Here is a 25,326-nt window from a genome sequence, read left to right on the forward strand (position 1 = left end):
TTTGAGGGTATGTTTGTCGAGTTTAATTCAGCCTTGGTGATTTGGCCGCCATCAGTTTGTGCCCCTGATGATCAATGGGACACCAATAAGATGGCGGACCCATATATCTCAACTAAATTATGCTATCTATTATTTCGTCACATATTACTACGGAATTATGTGAAGAAATTGACGGAGAGAGGAAGCAAAGGGATTAAGGACGTTCATGGGCAAAAGATCCCATAAAGAATGGGTATCCCCGACTTTGTTCATTAGTCGTCAGAATGCGTGGTTCACCCTTTTTACGGTAAAACATAGAAAGCTGTCAAAAAATATTTGTATTTTACTGAAAATTAATTGATCGTCCCTATTTTTCACAAAATTCTAGAAAATAACCAAATAATTAATTAGCATTTGAAATTTAAAATGCTATTGTGCTACAAGTGTGGACTTGAAGCCTTCGCGTTACGTGAAATTCTATTCCAATTATGCACAAAATATATATTATTTCTATTTGATGAGCTTGGGCTCATCTTAATTCATGCGCGTAGAAAGGATGCGCGCGAACAATACCCATGAACGTCTTAAGACACCTATCAGACCTAAATAAACGGATTGGGCTGCCTGTGCTACCGGATCAGCGGACTAGTGATAGAAAATATCGATTTGGGCCTCTTTTTCAATATTGTTTCAATATTTTCAAGATGGCGGCGAAGACGAGAGACTGTGAACAAGTATTTTGGTTCCCAAAGCACGCTGGGTCCAAGTTTTCGTGACCCATAAGTCCTTTCGGTCATTGTACCGTTACAGTCTCTAAGCGTGGAGACGGAACGGACGAGCGAGAGACTGTGGAAGAGTCTAGCCTCTTTTTGGCGACGAGACGAACCGCTGACCTATTTTAAAGAATAATTGTTATTGGTGGGGGAAAAAAATCTTATAACGGTCTAAATTCAAAAAATAACCACGCAGAGCGAAAGAAGTGCTATTTCTCAATGATCGGGTAAAATTTCGGGGCTTTATTTCACGTTTCAATGATTTTATTGAAATTTTTGATGAATCTCCATACATTTCCTTATAACAGGACACCACAGAAACCAAGCTTGGGCTACCTGTGTTTATACATGTATTTTGACTTGTATTTCGCGTCATAATTTGGGCCTCTTTTTGGCGACGAGACGAACCGCTGACCTATTTTATAGTGAGATATTTGAATAAATGTATGATTAACTTTCACGTCTAATTAATCCACGTATGCAATAAAAGAGAAAATAGGTCGAAACATGAGGACTTAAAACGCAGAAAAGTATCATAGAAACTGCCTTCTACTTTGCGCTTTGGACTTTACAGCTTTAGATCGGTAAGTAGTCATGGTTGAATGGTAAGCGATTATGTTGAGTATACCACTAGAGGGGTAAATTATTACTTATTACAAAGTGTACCAGAATACCCAGGAGATCGAGTCCCAGGACAATTCATTTGAGGAATTATCAACACAGTTATTACACTGATTCCTTAGTTAACTCTCTCTCTATTCCTCTCCTTCCTTCATTTGCCGACACTTAGCGAGATAGAGAAACAGTCACGATTCTGTCGACTCCACTACATCCTTCTCTCGCCCAGAATTCTCAATCATACTTTGCAACAACGACATCTAAGTTGAGGCAACCTCTATAAACTCTTAGGACTCAAGTTATATTTACGTCTATTCTATGCGTAATAAAAGATTCAAATTGGCTTCACTGCGTCTATATATTATATAATCTCAGATTGCCAATAACTTTTGAAACATGGAAGCCATTGTCAGTCCCGTATGATTCTTGATGATTTATCCTCAGGAATTCGCAATTCACTAGTGTATTTCAATGAATAAAGCTTTATGGACCATTGGATAACCTTTTTCTACTTGTAAATTTAATTTTAATATTGAAAAAAAGCCTTAACATTGAATTAATGCGTCTAACGCTATATAAATAGTTCACTACCAATGGTTTTGAGTGAGCGCGTGGCAGCTGATATCATGTTAATATTTAACCCACACTGCTGAAAACGAGACAGAAAAAAAATAAAAAAAATAAAAACAACTCGAAACTAGAACACGAAAAAAACAAACAACGACTGATCCATCTTTGGGAATGAAGAAATTAATAGGGATCTCAAAATGACTTTTTTAACCCGAATGGATACATACAGTTAATCCCAAAAACGTTGTCCAAGTGAAAAGAGGTTTATAGGACAATAAATGTCACGTGTCTCATTAAATATTCAGTTTTACGCGCGTGTGGAACTAGGAATCTGAACGTGCTGCATCACATGAGTGGCAGAAAATGTCGACGGCGGGTAATTCAAAACAAGTTCTTTCGACTTTAGAAGTTCGGGTTTTGGACTCCAAGAAGAAGTCTAGCTACGTTGTAAGAAGTTTACCCAATTTTCCAGTGTTAGAGACCGTTTCAGAGCTACGTTCTGAGCTAGTGAAAGCCTTACCAGACTTAGAGAACGTTCTGCAAGACTGAGTATTGAGTAATGAGCAAACCAATCTGCACGTACCATACCTTCTTGCGCGTGAATCCAAGCCTGTGGACCGTTCTGCATAATGTTTGGGCACTAAAAGCAGGGCCAGTTGTATTGAATATTTTCGACGCTATTTCATTCAATTGCATTTCAGGATGTTCTAGAAGACACTCCAACTTGGTCGACCGACGGGCCAAGGATTAATGTCTCCACTAGTGTAGATGTCCGTTTGACCGTTTTAGGACTTACAAACAGATTAGCGGCTATCTCCTGGTATGTTTTTGCATAAAACAAATGTTGGTATACCATTCTCCACCTTAAATCATCCGAGAAAGCACGCGGCATCTTTCAGATTCAGTTTTCAATACTGTAATTTACTTTTGCATCAGTATAATAATTTAAAAAATCCACGCGCGTAAAACTGAATATTTAATGAGACACGTGACATTTATTGTCCTATAAACCTCTTTTCACTTGGACAACGTTTTTGGAATCGACTGTATAGTAATCCGGTAATACATTGCCAAGTCAAAGTTGGCTTTCTATTTACACAATGGTTTACAATCGAAATTTAACTAGTTCTTTTTATATTTTGTTGTTGAATCTTGGCACATTTAGACCATAATCTTTCCAGTAAAAAGAAGGGAAAGCCTTATGTTTGCCCACCATTGGCAGCTCCCTTCCCCCACGAGAGTTTATCATTTAAACCAAGCATGGCGGGACGTTCTTTTAAAAGAAGGCTCTCTTAAGGCCGGTCTAGACGGTACGATTTTCGCCTACAACTATCGTATACAACACGCTCGCGTCTGTCGTAGGCGAGTTGTAGGCTTGATTTGCACGCTACGACTCGAGTTAAGTTGTAGGATGCCGCGAGCGTGTTGTATACGATAGTTGTAGGCGAAAATCGTACTGTCTAAACCGGCCTTTAATGACTGCTCTGGTTGTGTCATAAACCAATTGAACACTTTTTAATTTTACTAATCATAGCATGTTTCCTTTATTTTAAATCCTTAGGAGGATACTAAACTCATGGACTAGTCTTTGTACATCAGTCATTACTTTAAAAGTTTACATAACAACCTTTCAAACCCTTGGAAAACGTTTTAACTGCAGAATTCAAAGTTTGAACGGACCAAAATATTTGTCATTAAAAAAGAAATACTATTGTTAACCGGCTCTCAGACCGGCTGTAAAAATAATGAATATATTATTACACTTCTTGTTTATTTTGTGGTGTTGCAATCGTTAATTGAATTTTTTCTTGTTTATATAAACTTTTCAAATTTATTGGACCAAAAGCAACTGTCGGTAGCCGTTTCTAATCCTCTAAGAAAACGTAGAGACTAAAATGCTCAACTTAAATAATATATCATACGTATCTGCTGCCAAAAGGTTGAATATTTGTATGTGAATTTGAAGGAGACCGAAGGTCAAACGATGTGCTTAAAATAGGACCTGCATAAACTAGCAGAATATTTGCTTTGCATGGCTTTCGCGTAGATTGTGGTCCTAAGTTTGTTCAGTATCTCGTGCTCAACAGCTTACAAGGTGTTTTTATCACAGTATAGAGACATGCGCGCGGATTTTACGAAAACGCCGCAATATTATGATTGTGATTACATTACAATTAAGTCCATAAGGATACCAATACTTAGTGACAATGTTTTCATTTTTGGGGGATCGGAGACAAAATTTTTTGGAGCTAAAACAAATCCAATTGGGAAAAGAAAATTGATCTGAATTTGGGTGAAATAAAAAGATCTAGTAAAAATATATAAGTAATACATACATTACGGAAAAAATGGAATTTAAACCGCGTTTTCACGTGGGTATATGTATCTCTTTCAGACAATTTTTCCCTCCAAACGAAGTCTTGAAGCATGGCAAATAAACTGGTATGTTATGTTCTGTTCTGGACGAAAAATATAGTTATGGGCTAACCCCAGGGGGGATATAGCGAGGATTCGGGGGGTAAACCGCAATTGAACCCCGTAAATGAAAATTGCAAACCCCTACATTCTAAGGATCTCTACGTCACCACGTCTGTTTCGACTTCTCTCTAATCCGTGTAGCTTCGGCTTTAAATACTCTTAAAACAGAGCACTGATGGAGAGAGGGGAGTAAAGTGCTCACCGTCGGCTTCCATTGATAGCAGTTGAATTTCATCTGAAGGAACTACCGACGTTAAATATAGGTACACTTTACCTTTACCTTTTTACAAATCTTGTTTTGAAACCCAATGTATCTTAACTTATTTAATTTCATGCGTTACACGGAAACAAAGATGTCACGCGGTTGTAACGCGGTCTAAAAATATTCCGCCCTCCCTATAAATGCGGATTGTTTTGTACACGACTAAACTCCTGCAAAACTCGAAACTAAGTATGATGTCTTGGATAAATTTTTATGGAATTTTTACTTTCGTTGTTGCTTCTCAGCGAGTGTTTTTGGTAATTGTCTTGTCTGGGATGTTATCTATTGGAATCTATTTTATGCTTTCAACCGACATGATGGATAAATTGAATTGGAAACGACTTAAAAACAATGGTGAGTCAGTTGTATTAGAGAAAGAAACACTTAATCACATGCCTGGCTTAACCGCTTATCAATCACGAAAAGACGACATAACACCACTACACGATACGAGAGGGCAGTTGATATAGACGACATTATACACGCGGATACAATACGATGATACAAAATGACGCAATGCCACACTATCCACGACAAGACAAGACACGATGCGGGGCGATACGATACGAACAATATCATAGTTTATTATACAGATATCGATAAAATACCAGGTTTTCTCTAGTGTCAAAAACTTGACATCTTTCACCAGTAGAAGATACCATATCTTTCACACGTGAAGATATCGCTGTTGACATGGTAACGTATTTTAATAAAGAATTTTTGAGCTTTTGTTTTATTTAAGTTTCATCGATATCTATATAATAAACAGAACATTACATGGCCGCTTGGAGATACGAATTTTATCTTCTGGTGTTCAATTTAGACATCTCACTCGTTCGCTGCGCTCACTCGTGAAATATCAATTGAACACTCGAAGATAAAATTCGTATCTCCGTGCGCCCATGTAATATCCTCTATATATGATACAATACAACAAGATACCGATATTTCGATTCGATAAATCAATGTTTTGGCTAGAAACGTTTCAAAGATTTCTTTTTTGCATTTTACTGCAGTGCAGAGCAGTGGAAAGAAATCATTACGAAACGAAGAGAAAGTAAATGGTGTTTTATCATACACACGGACTACAAGTCATTTCTTACCAACCACCACAGTACAAAGCAAAGAATTAATATCCCCAACCACAACAATACAGACACATGAAAACATGCCACCAACCACAACATTACAGACACATGAAAACATACCACCAACCACAACAATACAGACACATGAAAACATAGCACCAACCACAACGGTGCAGCCCGTAGAAAAAAGAACATTAGGTGAGTATTGCAATAAAGACATGGTATGTTTGAAACACATTTTACTTGGTCAATAAATCACAATAAAAAAAGAAATAGTTGGAAATTTAATTTTTCTCTTTTACTTTTTCTTCTACTATTACTATTACTATTACTATACTGATGCTGCTGCTGGTGGTATAAAATAGTAGAAATTTTGTCCAAATAGCAACAGTGAAACAACTGAAAACAAAATAAATATATGTGTTTAGTGCTATAGAGTTTTTGTGCTATTTCACGAATATTATATGGTTTGCACTCCTCCTCCTCTTCTTATAAAAGTATTGATTAAACCTATACTAACTGTTAACTAAAAATCGAATGAAAACACATTCACAGAAGGAGGACGTCATGATAAGAAAGACAACAGTGAAAATGGCATACGATCCCAAGACATCACTCTTTTAACGGACGAGTTCCTACAAAATAATCGTGATGGATCGTATCCAAATCCCGTACCCTGCCCATACTTAGCGCTACGAAAGACGGCTAAAAACCCTGTTACCAGTAAATTACCCTTGGGGTGTGCTCCACATCGGTACGTATTTTACAAAAGGACACACTATTTGACGTCACAGCATTTTTTGTAATATTTTTTAATTATTCATTGTTTTTTCATTTGTTCTGTAGTGTCATTCGCAAAATTCGGTAAAGCCCCTTCCCTTATATTTTTGGCTGTAGTTTGGCTGTAGTAGTGCTAGTTTTGGCCCTGCACTTTTCCTGTATCTTCATTTTCTTAAAATTATCGTAAACTTAGAACATGAACTAACTTTGGCTCTTTCCCCCTCTTTTCACAGCCCCAGTAAAAAATCTTGTGAAGATGCAAACAGTTACTTCGGAAGACCAGACCAACCACTGGAAGAAAGAAAATGTGACGAAACTTCCTACGAAGATATCTGCACCTTTACTCGAACAGCAAATAAGAAACATGAACTGAATTGCGACGCTAAAGTTTGTGGAGGAAACGAAGTCAATGTAGGTTCTATGGACCCTAGTATTGGAGTCATAACAAGATGGGAGGCCATTAAAACATTCAGCACATCAGAGGTCAGGAAATATGTCGACAAGAAGATCAAAGAAAAGCATACTTTTTGTTTCATCAAGTGTGGTGGCATCTTACAAGCTTTAATTTACCCGCCGAGAATCATCACCAACAAAAACATCAAACCAGAAAATAAAATTAATATAAATATTGTCGTGTTGGATTCTATTTCTCGTCCTCATTTCTTCCGGGTCATGAGACAATCCGTTGCAGCCATGCGAAAGGTTATTTACGATGAGTCCATCAATGCTACTGTACTGGACTACGAGCTGTTTCAGAGTATTAGTATGCATACCTTTGGTAACATTCGTTCCCTGTATTCTGGTATCATACAAGGTAAGGTTATCTATTTCATAAATTCACATCAGTCTGTCCTCTTCTTTAGGATAAATTGTGTCATTACATTGTCAAGGTAGTGTGGTTCCAAGGCTACTACCCCATTCATACCAAGGCTTAAACATGTTTAAAAGTGGTTTAACTAAACAGGTTTGGAAAACTATCTACGAACACTGCACAATATTTGGTGGAAATAATGCATGTAAACTATCCTTTGTCTTGCTCTGACAATATTTTAGAAAGTTTCATTATATATTGTAGGTTTCCAGTTTCTCAATTTTTGTCCTAACGAAAACATAGTTTAACTCACATAGGTGTGAATGGGGTATACGTCTCTTGGATCTGCATATAACTTTGGCAATGTGATGGCGAAATGTATAGTCAAGAAGAGGACAGACAGGTGATCGATGTGCCGTCTTAATTCAGTCTTGTTGTCTCTTGTGGTTAGCTGTTAATATTAATCGACGTCATTACTTTAACAAAGCTTTATTTGCCTCCTGGAAGCCACATAATGCCTTGCGATCTAAGATGGCCACTGTATCATCCAATTAGTTCATTGATGGGTTGCAAGCATTCCCAAGAGAGTTAAAACTCAAAGTGTTATTATTATTATTATTATTATTATCATTATTATTATTATTATTATTATTATTATTATTATATTCTATACTTTTTTATAGGTAATGATGACTTCTCCAAATCCAGCGCTTCCACAAAACCCTTAGGTATCATTGTCATGAACACTGAGTTCAAAAAGCATGGCTACCAGACAATGTTCCAGGAAGATCTCTGTTGGCATGACTCATGGGGTATCATGCTAAGCAATATTAAAGCCGCAAGTGGAGCCGTAAATCAACAAACGTATGTATATATCACTAAGTATATACACTCAATAAGACTAGTCCTAAATTACCGCTGTGTTCCTTGATCACTGACTCATTTAATCAGGCTTAACCTCGAATCAGTGTCTAAATATTCGCAAATACCAATGGTAAGGTAAAAAATGCACAACTTCAACAATACAGACACTTACATTCCACGGAACTTCACTAAAACCAAGGATATTCTGCACAAAATCTAGGGTAACCCTGAGTAAGAGAGAACTTGAAACTGCAGTATTGCAAAATCATTGCAGGGCTCAAAAAACATAGAACATCGAAAGTAAGACAGAAATTGTACATGTGAAGTACGTTAATTACATGTATCTAGTGATACGACTCATGGAATGTTCATCTAACGTTGCACTGACAGAACACGTTTCATATCGTCTGTGTATCTCAAATGGATATCGGGGCCCGGTAGTACGAAACCTGGATAGCGCTATCCGACGTATAAATCTTATCCAGTGGATAGATTCATTGGAAGACAGCAGCGACTTATTCTCTGGATAAGGATTTATCCACAGGACAGCGCTATCCAGGCTTCGTACGACCGGGCCCAGAGGATAAGTATGTCATTTCCCAGAATATCGTTCGATCTTAGCTTCTAATAACTTATGTTTTGAGACCATCAATGATTTTATGTGCATATATTCACGTGTCATTCCCTAGAGGATTATGTTTTTGTTTTACGGACACACGAATAGACCCTTGCACGTGACGTCAAAGTAGCTCGTTCTGGGGGACAAAACATAAGAATTCCAATCTCCTGAGAATTGGAACCTAATTGAACCAAGGGGTCTATAGGGATACAATTCAAACAAACAATCTTATTTCCAGTAGAATGACATATCAGTGTGTGGTATTTCTTTTCCCTCCTCACAGATGGCAAGCGTTCCAGAACATTGTCAAACAACACAATCTCGATCATATAGGGATAACTCATTTCAGCTGTGAGGTGCTAAAAAAGTATGGTTTGACCAACCACTACGATCGGCCCGCCAAGGTTTGCTTGAATGGAAAGCTCTACAATGTTTACTTCTTGAAGTATTTAGAAGAGATCTTCAAAGAAATAAGAGAGACAGACGATAGCGCTCCTATATTCTTGTACCAGCATTTTAACAGTGGCCATACTGATACGGGGTCTAGAATACGTAACGATGATCGTGGACTTGCAGAATTCATCCATAACATGGCCAGGTAAGATTGGATCGAAACGAAATCAAATAAATGAATAAACAGTGGCATTTCCATATAGAGTAGCTCTTCGTCCACAAAATTCCAATTGGAATTAAGACGTTGATTTTTGCGGAGGGAAGAAAACCGGAGAGCCCGAAGAACAACCCTCGAAGCACAGGAGAGAACCAACAAGCATCTCTACTCACGATCACACTGACGACACCGATCCCGGGAATCAAACTAAATGAAGAGAGCTGTCCACAGTTTCTAGTTGAGCTGGCTCATTTTTTACGCGACTTGAAGTTGTGAAAGGCTTGTATGGCACTCTTCTTCAGTCGTTTCATCTAAGGCTCGTAATTTACTTATTACGCATGTTCCTAAATGAAGAGAGGCGAGCGCTCCCACCGCTACACCACCCCTGCTTATCACGTGACATCAGATTTATTCTTTTCAATTTCATTTTAAACATTTAAACATTTTCATATGAACAAATATGACCGCGTCAAACGCGCGGAAATTAAGGCATTGTTGGATTTATTAAAAGGGTCTATAGCTCAAAGTTATTTCTTAGTTATCAATGAATAATAGCGAGTGGTAGCTTACTATAGAAAATTTTTCTTATTTTTCTTTCAGAGATCCCAACACGTTGACAATTCTCATGGCAGACCATGGCCACACGCGCACTGGTTATGGTGTAACAGAAGAAGGAAGACACGAGCTCTACCATCCACATCTCTTCATGATTCTGCCTAATAACGTGGCAGACTTATTAGGCAAACAAAGAACCGAAGCATTAGTATACAACCAACATCGCCTACTATCAGCCTACGATCTTCATACGGCACTCATGTCACTACACGACGAAGACAAGAAATTTTCCGTGGATTATAAAGTCAACGGCGTGTTCTCTAAAATTCCAACCAACAGAACATGTAGTGATGTACCTTTGATGCCGCTAGCTCGATGTCAGTGCGAAGGAGCGGATTCCAAAGTACAAGATAATTCCAACAGTCATAGATGGCTGGCGGAGTTTGGTTTAGGAAGTTTGAACAATATTATCCAGGAACAGTTTTCCAAAGGTAATCACAAACACAATATCATCTTTAGGCGAGTGCTTCTCACAATTCTTGAGCTCTTTCGGCGCTTACTACGTGCTGTTAGTAGTACTGGGGGCAGTACTAAGTTTGTAGTACTAAGCATGGATAAAGGTGTTTTATCATATAAGGGAAAAAAATCCGTTGTAGTCAGTTTTCGTTATTTTTGTTTCTTTTTTCCCCTGTTTTCTGCGCGTGCGGATAAGATCAGCAAACGTGCAACACTCTTACCAACTGAGCTAACCCGCTGGTGGTTACACCGATATTTTTTTCCAACGCAACTAAATTTTAAAGACAGCGAAGTATTGCCAGCAAAGTTGCAGACGTGCTTACATGGCGAAAATAGTTTATTCGTAAGTATAATTGCCTTTTAGTGAACTAAGTATTTTCCCTATTTATCTTACAGGCCTAGAAAAGAATTCCGTGCTCAAAGGATATGGAAACTGTGTTCGGCTCATCGGCTCTTCGTTTCGGAACATCATTCAAAGCAACACTGGTTCTCTAACGAGACTAGATCTGCATGTTGATAGTAAAACCTTTGGTTTAAAAGAGGACGAAATATTTACTGTTGCCATTGAGTTGAATGGAGAGACACCAACCCTCAAGTCGTACGTCAGGCGAACTTTATACAACAAGTTTAAAGACTGTGTCGATAGCAACGTTGATATTAAAATCTGCGCGTGTGATAAAGCGAAACCAAAAAGTAACCAAACACTTCGAGTATTGAAGACAGAAGACATGAAGAGTCTGTTATCATCTCCGATGTTTGGAGCTGAGGCTGAAGTCAAAGATCTTCACGGAGGCTGTCTATTCCAGATAACACGACATCACCCGAGTAAAATAAGCATTGCTTACGAAGTCGCCAACTCGTGCCAAGGACAAACTTATCAAATATCTGTGAGCGGGTCTCTGTATTATATTCTTTCTTCGAGACCGTTTCCCTTCGAAGTAACCGTACAACCTAATAGTATATATTTCTTATTTTCAGCGGGCAGACAAATTTTAGGTCATAGTCATATGGATATTACAATATCAGCTAGAAAAGTCAGAATATAATGCTTTTGAAATCAGTTCGATTCAGCGCGGTTTTATATAAGAGGATGTTAAAGAGTAGCACGTGCTCTTGAAAATACGTCCATAGATTCTTTTATAACGAGAAATGAATAGGAAAATGTTTGGGAGAGTCTCATTAGGTGAGGTATTTTGTATCGGTAGCTTTATCGCTGAAAGACTTGTATGAACCTAGATTACACGGCATCATGTTTATTCCCATGAGAACAAAAGCCGTTGATTAACTTCGTCCTGAAACACTTGATTGCGGGGTTACGTGTGGGAAACATATTGTGCCAATCAAGTGGACCAACTCCACTTTGGCGTAGTTTTTGCCCTTTTCAGACCACGTGTCAGTCTATTGAGAATAAGATTCTTTGTTGGAGTCGTATTCATATTCATGTGTCTTCTCATGCGCAACCGTTAAACAAAGTAATAATGCTCTAGAGAATGGCACGTGGTCTAAAATGGAAAAACAGTGTCTATTGTGTACAGAAAGGTCCATAGCAATAAATTATGACCAGGATCGAATCATTGATTCTTTTCAATAAAAAATCAATCGACCGAGTCAGATTCAATTGGCAGGGGAGGGCTCAGAGGTTAGTTTCGAACCTATCTATCTAACCATAGTTAATAGAGGGGAATGGTTAGGAAACCTATTGTTTTCAGGTCATTGTTCGCTTTTGGGCCCAGTTGTTCAAAGCCCGATTAGTGCTAATCCTTGGTTAACTCTTAATAAGACCTATAGAGTTAATTCTGGTTTAGCGCTAATCCAGCTTTGAACGACCCGGCCTTGATGTTGAACCGGTCTTGACCGTGCACAATGTTTGATTTATGCACATCCAAAATTGCAAAATAAGTAAACATAAACTTTGTCTATGGAATTGTTGTAAGGAATATTCAAATATCTCTTATAAATCTTTAAGTATTTTGAACTAGCAGCCAAAAGAAAGATTTTGGTCTGTTCACTCAGCCATTGCCAACCAAGGATTGTGCACGGTCAAGCTTGAAAAAAGTGAATAAAGTTCTATAACAATAGGGATTCCTAACAATTCCCCTCTATTAACTTTGATCTATCACACTGTTGGTCCTATTGTTTCTTGTATTTTGTTGATTGGCAATATTTGGCGCTAACTTAATGTCCACGAAGGAGATCCCAGAGGTTTTTGACCGCGCGGAGAATGGTGACAAACAACAATGAAAACATTATGGCAGCACTTCCCGGGTCAGAAAATAATCTGCTAAAGTTTGAGTAAAACAAGAAATAATGACCAGTTACAATTAAGTGATTGTCACAAATGCCTTGTCATTTACAATTTTCCATACACCGGTTCGCTGGTCAAACACAAAGCGCTTCAAGCGAGGCGCAATAAGGTACTTTCAAAGGAATATTCAAATTTGAACCTTGCAACCTCGACTGAATGCTTCATTGAGTTTGACCAGTGAACCGATGTATGGAAAATGACGATATCTGAGAAGGAGGTAACGTATACGTACTTTCCGGCTTTCAAGTACAATATTAGCCCGCACCATATAAAATGCCAACATGCCAAAATCTAAATGCTGGATGGTGAATTCACATCAATCGTTCTTCGATGTAATCTCGTTTATCATGGCATTTAATTTGGCTTAAACGATTACAATTTTAAATATAATTCGTTCCAATAAAATCTATAAAAAGGTAATGAACTGAACCCTTATGGAATACTTTTTAGTTTCCTTGAACTACATTGGTTCTAGATGAGATTGGTGTTTTTTACATTTTAGCATTAGCTGCTGTTTAACGTTGTTTTTCAAAGACTTAATGCGAAGAAGAACGTGGCACGACTTTGTCATTCGGGTTTTCGCCTTTGAAATCAAACACCATGCAGTTGGGAGACCTTTCGTAAATGAGGCTTGTTCCATATATGTGGTTACATAATCCTTTGCCATTTTTAAAAATCTTTAATAAAAGAGAATGCAGAATAAACGCCCAGCAAACCCCATACAACAGCCATGGTAACCTATACTTCCCATGACACCCTACACCACCCATCAAGTCCCATGCACTATCCACGACACCTCATACACCAAACATAGCAACCTACACTTCCCATGATACTACATACACCGTCATGCACTATTCTATTTTCTATGACACCCAAAGCTCCATAAAACAACAATGACACTCGATGCGACTTTCTTTTTGACTATTGACCTCCCATGACAGCCCTTAATCTAACCACACCATCCTGAATACACCATCCTTATACCAACATCGACACCCTTTGCACCATGTATGCATCCCCGATACACCTTGTGCAGCCATGATCAATATTTTTGTTAGACAGCGTTTTGCATCACGTACACGGAAAAGAATCAACAAGGCTGAGCTTTTATTTGTTTATTTATTTACTTACTTACTTACTTACTTACTTACTTACTTACTTACTTACTTACTTACTTACTTACTTACTTACTTACTTACTTACTTACTTAATTATTAATTAATTAATTAATTTATTTATTTATTTATTTATTCATTTATCTCAATTTTACAAGAAAATTCTATAGAATACGAGAACGAAATTAAATATGTATCTAGTCAACCGAATCCATCAACGAATTTGAATATTACAAACATTAATCTTCTCCCAAGAGATAACGCTGAATGGATCGATAACATCGATAAGAATACATGTACATCTATTTCAATTAGTGATTGTTCTTCTGAAAGCGTGAGTAAGCCTGGTAATCTTCCATTATATACAAACGTTAACAAACCAACTACAATCTGCTGGGGTAAAAATTTAGAAGGCGTGGAAATTAATATTCCTACCATGGCCATACTAGAAGCTTACAACGAAATAACAACTTGGAGGAGAAATGTCTTTTTAGTTCCTTATGGGAGAACTGGTAGAGATTTTATCGATCAAATAACTTTACACATAGATGATTGGAATGCGTGCTCTGACAAACAGCATATTAAAAGCTGCCTTTGTTCTGTTGGCTGTGGGTCTCCAAAAGCCAAATAAAAAGTCTAAAGCTAAAGAAAACCAGCGCATTCTGGCGAAACGTCTCGCACTCTGGAAGGTCGGTGAGCTCAATCAATTAATTCGCGAGGGGAGGATAATTCAAAGTCGCATGAAGAAACACAAGACCACATGTCCACCTGATCGATCAAAAGTCTTTGCAAAACTTGTGATGGAAGGACAAATTAACTCAGCATTGCGCTTCTTAAATGAATCAACAAACGGAGGCATATTACCACTTACAGATGACGTCATGACTCAACTCAAGGAGAAGCAACCTGAACCACAGCCAGCGAAATTGGGATCATTGCTATTCGGCCCAATTGATGATGAGATACCCGAGTCAATTTATAGTGAGATAGACGGTGATATGATCAGACAAGCAGCCCTGAGAACTAAAGGCTCGGGTGGCCCTTCAGGTATTGACGCTAATGGCTTCAGAAGAATTCTTGCCTGTAAGTCATTCAAGCAATCCTCCTCAAAGCTTTGTGAAGCACTAGCCACAATGACAAAGATCCTCTGTACAACATATGTAGATCCCACCACCATAGAGGCATTAGTTGCAAGTCGTTTGATACCGCTTGACAAAGGTGAAGGTAGCGTAAGACCCATTGGAGTTGGAGAGGTAATCAGAAGAATCATTGGAAAGTGCGTAATGAATGTGTCAAAGGATGACGTCATCGAGACCAGTGGCTCTCTCCAATTGTGTGCAGGCCAGAGATCAGGGAATGAAGCTGCAGTTCACGCAATGAATACTATCTTTGCTGCAGATAACACAGATGCCGTACTTCTTATTGATGCATCAAATGCTTTCAACTCACTAAACAGAGCTGCTGCTTTGCACAACATCAGAATCCTTTGCCCTATTATTGCAGTTTATGCCATCAACTCGTACAGACAGTCAGCAAGATTATTCATCACAGGCGGGAAAGAACTCGTATCAGCTGAGGGAACAACACAAGGTGACCCACTGGCTATGGGTATGTACGCGTTGAGTATGCAGCCTCTTATTACAACATTGCAGGCTTTTTCTGACGCCAAGCAATGCTGGTTCGCTGATGACGCTAGTGGTGTAGGAAAAGCAGCGGATCTTAAAAAATGGTGGGACACTCTTAACCAGTACGGACCAGATCTTGGGTACTTCCCCAACGCAAAGAAGTGCTGGGTTATAGTAAAGCCACCAAAAGAAGAAATCGTCAGAGAAACTTTTAAGGATACACCCATTAATGTAACAGTGGAGGGGCACAAACATCTTGGTGCAGTTCTTGGTTCCAGATCGTTTCTAAACGAGTACGTCACGGAAAAGATTGACAACTGGGTGAACGAGATCACCAAATTAGCAGAATTTGCTCTATCACAGCCACAGACCTGTTACGCTGCCTACACGTTTGGCTTAAAACATCGCTGGACGTACTTTCTTCGCACACTTCCAGATATCTCAGACCTACTGAAACCTTTAGAAGCTGCCATCTCCGACGTGTTTATACCCGCCATGACACAAAAAGATTGTGATGAAGATGATCGCAAGATTTTATCGCTACCGACACGATATGGAGGTATCGGTATTACTAACCCGTGTATTGACGCAAAGTATGAATTCTCATCGTCAGTCAAAGTAAGTGCCCCACTTGTGGAGAAGATTATCTCCCAGTCTCACGAGTTGCCAGATGAAATTGAAGTGAAAACAGCAAAGCAGAAATGTCACACTGAGAAAGAAAAAGCATCCAAAGATGCGTTTGAAAGCCTGAAGGAAAGTCTACCAAAGATTACAGCCAGATCCTTGGACTTAGCCGCAGAGAAAGGAGCATCAACCTGGTTAACTGTAATTCCTCTTAAGGAAATGGGATTCGACTTGAACAAGAGAGAATTTAGAGACGCTTTACGTCTCCGTTATAATTGGTCTTTCAGAGACATTCCATCAAAGTGTGTATGTGGTGAAGATTTCTCGGTCGATCACGCAATGATATGTAAACGTGGTGGATTCGTAATTCAACGTCACAACGAATTACGCAATCTGGAGGCTGAGCTTCTTAGCACAGTATGCAACGACGTAGAGATTGAGCCCTTGTTACAATCAATCTCAGATGAGAAACTAAGCAAAGGAGCAAACAAAGCTGCAGACGCAAGACTTGACATCCATGCACGAGGTTTCTGGGAGAAGCAACGTTCTGCCTTTTTTGACGTAAGGGTTTGTCACCCAAATGCAGATACGTACAAAGATCTAGATCTACCCAAAATCTACAAGCTACATGAAAATGACAAGAAGCGGAAATACACCGAAAGAGTAAACGAAATCGAACATGGAACATTTACTCCCCTTGTCTTTTGTACAACAGGAGGTATGAGTAAAGAATGCAAAACATATCACAGCAGGCTTGCTGAACTGATAGCCCGAAAGAAAGGTGAAGAGTACCACAAAACAATGGCATGGATTAGGGCCAAGACTTGTTTCTCTCTGTTAAGATCTGCACTTGTATGTCTACGAGGCTCAAGGACTATAAAAAGAACTTATAATGATATAAACAACATAGACTTAGACATTCAGGTTGCTGAAAGCGCCATTTTATAAATTTAGATTTTTAGCTTATTAACGTAGATTTTTAGATAAAGATACATAGTTATATATTTAATATATATTTCAATTTTCCTTATTAGTCAGTTTTTCATCTTATAATTCCTTCTTCTTTGTAAGTATTATATATTAACATATTCATATTTAAATAATTCTATTCGTTTTTTTACAATCTTGAAAAAATGTATAAATATTTAAAAATTATTAATTATTGATTAGAGATTATTGTTATTATTAATTATTGATTAAAGACTATATATCCCAAGAAAAGAAAAGAAAGAAAAACGGTATAAGTTAGAGATTCCAATTTTTAAGAATATTATATCATTTGAAAAAGAAATTTAAAAATTAATTAATTAATTTATTTATTTATTCATTTATTTATTTATTTATTTATTGTTTCGAAGGATAACTATTTCTACAGAGTTATTTAAAGGAAGAATACGTTCCTCGGCAAAGGTGCGACAAGGCGTGTCTGGTTTTATTTTTTCCTTTGAATTGCGGTACAAAACGTAATCATCCAGAAAGTCCTCAGAGTAAGTTTTGTCATTCTTGCAGGCCTCGAACCAATCATCACAGGTATTACTGCAGATAGGTGCTTCACTAATCAAACCATCAGATGCCGCACATTTGACGACGTTTGGATCGCAAAAGTATAGACATTCAATGTTGATGATATAGGTTTTGCATTGCTAAAACATAATTTCAATGTGAGAGGGGTAAGAATTTATACCGTAAACATTTCAAAATACAAACGAAATTAGCTCAAGTACAAGACCTTTTTAGGGATGGATTGGGGATGAGGACGGTTTACCTCCCTCTTTCCGTCCCTACCGACCTACATTCTTCCTTGCCCTTCCTAGGAAAACTGAGGAAAAACCATTAGCCAATCAGATTGCGAATGCGTTTCGGAAAGAGAATCAATCTCATACGTGTTTGCGCTCCCATTTGGAAAAACCAAACCAAAACAAAATGGCGGACGAAGAAAATGCAAAGAGAAGTGTTATTAGGACGAAGGCTTAAGGCTTATAAAATGTTTCTACCGTTAAAGAAAATGTTGTCTAGGAGAGATTAGGAATTTATTACCCTTCATCGGTCTGGATTTTGTTCATGCCTTTTTAGTAAGAGCGAGACCGCTTTAAAGCTCTCTATTCTGGATTTCTGGATTCATTAACATATTTATAGCGGAGCTCCCGCTTCGGCCCGCGCGAGCGGAGCCCCATACTTAATTAAGAAAAAATGGTAAACCATGGAGTTGATTTTTCATGGCTTGGCTGACGTCACTTCCGTCCGTACGTCCGTCCGTCCGTCCGTCCCTGTACACAACACAGGAATCCTGCTTGATGTCAAAGCAAAACTACTCACAAATGCGGCTCTCAAATGCACAGAAAAAAATCGCTTTAGGACAAGTTATAGACCAAAAACAATTTAAAAAAAACTTTCATGTAGTCAAAGATGGATCAAGAAGCGTTCTTCAAGAATTCAGGTGTGTTCTTTAGCAAACAATCATATATATATATATATATATATTTTTAGTTTGACAAGCATTTTTCTCGACGAATCGACAAATCAAAGACTTTCTCTCAAAACTTTTTATATCTCTATCGATAAGCTTAGTTTATTTTAATGCTAGAGGAAATATAACATGAACAGCATATTACAACAAATATTCGTCCTTTATTTAGCTTCGTAAATCTTTAATAGTTCGGTTGTTTTTAACCAGCTATCGTATTTGTTTTTCGTTCAAGAAAAAGTTTGTTCGCCTCCTATCGCGGGGTCCAATCGGCAAAACAAAGAAGACTTTCATTCAATAATTTTATATCTTTCTACAGATGATTTATTTAATCATTAAATGAAATATAAATTTTTACCAAATATTCAACTGTTTATTAAGCTGTTCGAGCAAGTATGAATATAAAAAATTCATTCTAAAAAGCTAAAAAATATTCAAAAACATTTACAAACGCCAATTTACTGCCAAAGAAATGAGTCATTTTGTATTTTGCATTGCCTTTTGCATTATTTTTTATTTTGACTCAGTTGTTCTTGTCAACTGTTTAAATGAATGTAAGCTCTGTTTTTTTTTTAAAGTAAACCTCATTTTTTGCTCACCTTAACCAGTTTTCAAGTCTGGTTTTTGGTCTTGATTTGTCCTAATTTTCGATCTCAATGAAAGACAACCGAGGTAAATTTCACTAAGCTTGATATTGTATTGAATTATCTGTAGTTAGCTTTCGTTTTTCTTTAAGTAAAAGAGATTCAAAGCCTAAAACTGTAGGCCTTGGAAAACTTTTTGTCGAAGAATCTTGCAAGAACAAAACTAGCCCCTGGGGGTGGTGGTAAGTTGTGTACAAAATTCCTAAGTGGGAGAGTATACTCGCGCAAAAAAAACAAAAAAACAAAAAACAATGTAGTGCATTTCGATTCGATTTCACTGTATGGTTTTGAATTAAGAATTGCACTTAAGAATCTCAAAAGTAATAGGGATATAAACGTAAAAAAAGCCGATAAAGGGACAACCACTGTCATTTACGACACCACTACTAATATCAAAGAAGGAACGAATCAATTGGATGATAAAAAATTCTACGCCGTCCACTCTCAAATCCCATAGTAGAGGAAACTGCCGCCAAAGTTTGTACTTTAGTAAATAAACTACGAACCGACGGTCATATAGATACTATGACACATAAGTGGTTATCCCAAACCCAGTCACCCACACGATTACCAGAATTCTACACTCTTACCAAAATTCATAAGAAAACTCCGGTAGTGCGACCTATAGTATCTGGTAGTGGAGGACCAACCGAACGTATTTCTAGCTTTGAAGATTACCTTCTACAACCGATTGCCAAAAAACAAGAGTCATACATAAAGGATTCTACTGACTTTATAAACTTTATTGAGAATACTCCTATTCCAGACAATGCTATACTCGCCAGACTGGATGTTTGTTCACTATACACAAACATTCCTCAAGAAGAAGGCATCAAAGTGATTTGTTCGCACTACGAACAGCATTATGAGCCCAACTTACCAATTCCTGTAAATTATCTAAAAGAGCTCATGAGACTGATTCTGAAAGAAAACTCTTTCAAATTTAACGACAAACACTATCTACAAATACACGGTATAGCAATGGGAACTAAAATGGCTGTTGCTTTCTCTATCATTTTTATGGCACATTTAGAAACAAAGCTGTTATCTAATAGTCCCTACAAACCTCTCGTCTGGAAACGTTTTATTGATGATGTTTTCTCCGTGTGGACTTTAACTGAAGAAGAGATCACGAAATTTGTTGATTTCGCTAATAATTTCCACAACACAATAAAATTCACTTGTGAAACATAATAATAATAATGATAATAATTAACTTTGTTTATAGAGGATAACACCTGACAGTAATTCAACTGATAAACTTGTGGTCCTCTGTTAACGTCTCTAGTTAATTAGGGACGGGACCGCCATAAACGTGATCATCCGAGCCACGTGAAGGTCTAACCATTTGCAGATGTAATTACAAAGGCAGCACCTTCTCCTCACTTATTATAAGACCCTGAGTGTTGGTACGGCCGAGGCTTGAACCACGACGTCCCGCACAACAGACCGACGCTCTTACCAACTGAGCTAGCCGGGTGACATCATCACAGAGCGTAACTTTTCTCGACACTACAGTTTATAAAGGACCAAGATTCCCTACTTCACACATTTTAGATGTGAAAACATATTTTAAGCCAACTGAAACCTTCCATTACACCCACTTCTCATCATGTCACCCTCTTAGCGTAAAAAAGGGTTTTGTCAAGGGAGAGGCTTTAAGACTACTACGTAACAACTCAGTAGCCGAAGCTTTTGAAAACGACATACAAAGCTTCACCAAACGCCTCCACAATCGAGGTTATCCAAAAGGGTTTGTCACAAACATTCTTAAAAAAGGTTAATTTATTGGAAGACAAGAGGCGCTTAAAAAAACGAAACACAAAATCGCATCGTAAAATGTTACCATTCGTCACTATGTACAATCCAGCTGTACCTAACATCGAAAACATTTGAATGAAGCATTGGCACCTTATTACTGGCAACCAGAACCTTAAAAGGATCTTTCCTGATCCTCCTTTCGTCTCTTGCAAGAGGAATAAATCGCTTAAAGACTCGCTAGTCAGAGCGAAAATCCCGAAAAGAGACTAGATATAATTCTAACGAATTTTTGTAGTGTTTTTTTTTTGTAGTGAGTTTAAAAACTCATTGAGCATAGCGGCAGGGCAGTGGCAATATTATAACAAATTATCATCATTTCGAATAAAAAATAATTGAATATTTTTTTCCCCGATCTTATTTTCACCTTTCAGTATCATTCAAATTGTTCTCCCTGTGACTTCCTTATCGGGAGCTACGCTTTAGGCAGTGCCTAAATATATATATTATTATACTCCACATCTATCGCTGATCTTGGGTCCTTGGTCATCTCCAGGAAGCTTTCAGTCTCATAATAAGCCAAATTTGTTATTGAAAGTGTCTCCTTTTGAACAAGAAAATATGTATAGGCGAGAAAGTCGCACATATACATTTGATTTTCAAGATTGCCGCTACAAAACACAAGTGCATTGAGCGCGCGTTGGTTGATGGGATTGATTCCTTTTTCGATCGGGAAATCATGCTTTGCGCGCCTTGTCAGGCCACCTGGTGATTCCTTCGTTCCTTCCTAAGTTCCTTCCTAAGTTCCTTCCTTTGTTCCTTCCTTTGTTCCTTCATTTCTTCATTCCTTCCTTCCCCGTTCTTCCTTCCTTCCTACCAAGTTCCATTCAATCATTCTTCCTTAACTCCTTCTTTTATTCTTACCTCGCTTAAACCACCACAGTAGTCCCAGTCTAGGTGTATAAGATCTTTCAAACCACGTTGTTTCAGATTCACAGTTACTTCTGCTGAACAGCAAGACTTGTTTTGCCAGGGAAAACAAGTCGCAAAGCCAGTCTCTTGTGAAGGAAACATCTTGTGATGTACTCTTCAATGCCTGGCATGGGAGACACAAGCTGGATGTTAAGGACTGCAGCAATAACCAGTGCAGTCAACATTCTCTCTCATTAGTCGAACGATAGCTGAGCTGTTAGCTTGATGTTATCAGGTCACTCACTCCGCCGTACAACTGACTGGGTGTTTGCCAGAGATGAATCTTAAAGATACTAAAGGTGATGTGTAGTTTCTATTTTGCCTCGGTTTTAGTATCCATTCTTTTGTTACAAATAACTTCAGGCTAGAGTATCATAGGACAAGTACTCTAACTGGAGTTCTATCGACGTTAATTGCATATATTCTCAGGTCGTTGAATTGTATGACAAATTGTAAAGTGAGAGGTGTATCAAAACCTTATAATTATAGTTAAGGACATAAAAAAAAAAAAAGAATAAAAAACGTTAACAAATGGCAGTTATTATCATATCATCTTGTTCAGACAATAAAGCCGTCTAACTGGTCCAAGTGTCTCTCCTTGAATCTCTTCATTGGTAATTAGCTCCTAACGAGACCTGTTGATGCTTTCCCTCTATTCAAATGCAAAATCAAAAATGCTGGTGACTGACCTTAACGGGTTAAATTTTTTAATCAAAAATCATTTCACATATAACTGAGTACAGTGTTGGTTGGCCAAAGATGAAGTTTACAAATACTAAAAAATTATTCCAGTGTTTTTCTATATTCATTCTCTTGTTAAATCACTTCAGGCTAGAGTATCATACGACAAGTAGTCTAGCTGGAATTCTATCGACGTTAATTGCACATTGTCCGAAATGAATAACTTGTTAACAATATATAAAAACAAAACCCTGAGGTTAGGGTAGACTGGGATACCTGTATACCTGTATACCTGTATAGCACGGTTACTATCTATAGACGTTACAGCCATTCTCAATCACACGCGCCCTCTAGCGTTTGTTTTTGTCGCGACGAAGTAGATTTTGGTGGACGTCAATCAAAGCGTTTCCATGACATTCTACAGGCACGTGCCCTTATAGCTTTGTGTTTTCCGACAATGTTAAGGAAACGCCTTGTGATTGACGTCCACCAAAACCTTCTTCGTCGCGACAGAAAAGAATTAAAAAAAAAAAAAAAAAAAATGGCAAGATGGCGCGTGTGATTGAGAATGGCTGTCATTGCACAAAGTCCGAAATGAATACGAGTTTGTTAATAATATACGAATATCAAGGTCTTAGAGACGAAGAGATAGCAAAAAGAGTAGATCGTCATCTTTATCGAGCGAGACTTTCTACGTGCTTTTGCTTTATTCTTTTCTCTGGTAATAAGTTCTGTTATCATACCAAGACTTGATGTTTTCCCTGTATTGAAATAGAATATAGGTGTTTCTATAAATTGAATTGGTATTCACTCAAAAAGGTCGCGTTTTCCAAACATTACGTGAAATGTAAAATGTATAGATAGTCAAAAAAAAAAAACTTTGTGATTTTGCAATGAGGGATTATTTGAAAATACCTATTCAAAGTCGGATTAATTCCCGCAAGCAGAATGCCGCGCAAACTGAGTGCCATACTTAAGGACGTTAATGGGCAAAATATGAAGATTGTTTTAAATTTTGCATGATGAAAGTAAATCACACTAGAAGTAAAGTAAGCAAAATAAGAATTTAGGGTCACCGGGTTCGTACAGCCGTCAGGATGCGCGCATGCAAGTTCACCTTTTTACGGTAAAAACGCGAGAACAACATAGACATGGAAAGTTTCCGAAACTAAAAGCCATATTATACTGAAAAAATAATTAGATCGTTCTCATTTTTCACTCTAAAACTCTAGAAAATAACCAAATAATGTATTAAAAATTGGGAATATAAAATTTTATTGGGCTACAAGTTTGGACTTGAAGCCTACACGTCACGTGAAATTCTATTCCAATTATTCAACAGATGACCCTATAGGTGTTCTGGGTTGCTTGTATTTTGAGCAGCCCTTGAGCTTAACAAGTTTGCAATATTAGCCAAAAGATGATCACGGAAATGTTTCGCATAAAAGAATTGTTTTTAAGTCTGAATTTAAAGATTATTTTCAAACTTTTAATTAAATATTTTAACGTAGTTATCGAAAGAAAGAATAAAGAAGATCTCCTATAAAATTGCTTTCTTAGCTTTTCTTATTTTTGTTTTGTTTTCTTCTTCTTCTTCTTCTTCTTCTTCTTCTTCTTCTTCTTCTGCTTCTTTTCAAGACATCAAGTCTTGGTATGATAACAGAACTTATTACCAGAGAAAAGAATAAAGCAAAAGCACGTAGAAAGTCTCGCTCGATAAAGATGACGATCTACTCTTTTTGCTATCTCTCCGTCTCTAAGGCCTTGATATTCGTATATTATTAACAAACTCGTATTCATTTCGGACTTTGTGCAATGACAGCCATTCTCAATCACACACGCCCTCTTGCCATTTTTTCTGTCGCGACTAAGGAGGTTTTGGTGGACGTCAATCACAAGGTCTTTCATTATTTACATTGTCGGAAAACACAAAGCTATAAGGGCACGTGCCTGTAGAATGTCATGAAAACGCTTTGATTGACGTCCACCAAAATCTACTTCGTCGCTGTTGGCACTGCTTGTCCCATACTCTTGATTTTATTTCTTACACATACGTAAAACGTACGGTAAAGACTGAATAAACACATTAAATAGATAAATAACTTAGTACGTATGACAAATAGGAAAAGCTACGAAACATTAAACTGCAAAACGATAAGAACTATGGAAACGAATAACTTACATTTGTGTACGAAGGGACGAAACTGCGAGCACCAACTAACTAAGTATTTACATAGTGGGCGTATATAAGGCGTACGAAAGCTCCTAAGGGACAAGACTAAATGACGAAACAATGACGAAAATACTTAGACTGAAACGAGCGAAACAAAAGCTATAGAACACTTATAAACAAACTTAAAGACAAAGAGAACTACACTAAAAACTCATTAAAGGCTTTTCAGATCTAACACACCGGCCCCTAAGTGTGATGTTAACGAACACTTATCCAACTTAAAAAACTAATTGGATCTGAATGTCAAAGCAAAATCATTTAATGTCCTAATATTAATGTCCTAAGATATAGCAAAATAACTATAATGAATTAAATAATAAATTGAATTAAATAATGAATTAAATAATAACTTATATTAATAAAGTTCTTAATGTTTTCT

At 37.5% G+C, this 25,326-nt stretch overlaps 2 protein-coding genes and 1 pseudogene across 3 annotated transcripts; all 3 read left to right on the forward strand.

The window, feature by feature from the left end:
• The first annotated feature begins 1,176 nt into the window (after nucleotides 1-1,176).
• Nucleotides 1,177-12,130, forward strand: LOC116309072 (uncharacterized). 2 transcript variants are annotated; one of them, XM_089038193.1, is made up of 10 exons: nucleotides 1,177-1,336; nucleotides 4,336-4,382; nucleotides 4,926-5,034; nucleotides 5,697-5,966; nucleotides 6,324-6,522; nucleotides 6,782-7,362; nucleotides 8,043-8,223; nucleotides 9,126-9,440; nucleotides 10,053-10,498; nucleotides 10,920-12,130. In XM_089038193.1, the coding sequence occupies exons 2-10, from the start codon at nucleotides 4,368-4,370 to the stop codon at nucleotides 11,567-11,569; spliced, it is 2,766 nt and encodes a 921-aa protein (XP_088894319.1). In that variant the 5' UTR covers nucleotides 1,177-1,336; nucleotides 4,336-4,367; the 3' UTR covers nucleotides 11,570-12,130. The 2 variants fall into 2 exon arrangements, with proteins under 2 accessions (XP_088894319.1, XP_088894323.1); XM_089038197.1 differs by lacking the exon at nucleotides 5,697-5,966.
• Nucleotides 12,131-14,097: 1,967 nt separating this feature from the next.
• On the forward strand, nucleotides 14,098-17,270 carry LOC148913969 (uncharacterized). The gene has a single exon (XM_089038200.1). The coding sequence runs from the start codon at nucleotides 14,495-14,497 to the stop codon at nucleotides 17,141-17,143; it is 2,649 nt and encodes an 882-aa protein (XP_088894326.1). The 5' UTR covers nucleotides 14,098-14,494; the 3' UTR covers nucleotides 17,144-17,270.
• A 2,045-nt stretch (nucleotides 17,271-19,315) lies between these two features.
• On the forward strand, nucleotides 19,316-21,334 carry LOC116309059 (uncharacterized; annotated as a pseudogene).
• The last annotated feature ends 3,992 nt before the right edge of the window (nucleotides 21,335-25,326 follow it).

This window comes from Actinia tenebrosa, unplaced genomic scaffold (assembly GCF_029948245.1).
Source record: "Actinia tenebrosa isolate PJP-AT-01 unplaced genomic scaffold, QUT_ActTen_1.0 PGA_scaffold0__85_contigs__length_37466705, whole genome shotgun sequence".
Classification (NCBI taxonomy): Eukaryota; Metazoa; Cnidaria; class Anthozoa; order Actiniaria; family Actiniidae; genus Actinia; species Actinia tenebrosa.

What these genes read in the sequence shown, in the direction of transcription:
- LOC116309072 (XM_089038193.1), top strand. An exon ending in TTCATCCATAACATGGCCAG is followed by an intron (nt 9,441 to 10,052) that starts GTAAGATTGGAT and finishes TTTTTCTTTCAG; the next exon opens with AGATCCCAACACGTTGACAA. An exon ending in CCAGGAACAGTTTTCCAAAG is followed by an intron (nt 10,499 to 10,919) that starts GTAATCACAAAC and finishes TTTATCTTACAG; the next exon opens with GCCTAGAAAAGAATTCCGTG.
- LOC148913969 (XM_089038200.1), top strand. Translation starts at nt 14,495, where the DNA reads ATGATTGGAATGCGTGCTCTGACAAACAGCATATTAAAAGCTGCCTTT.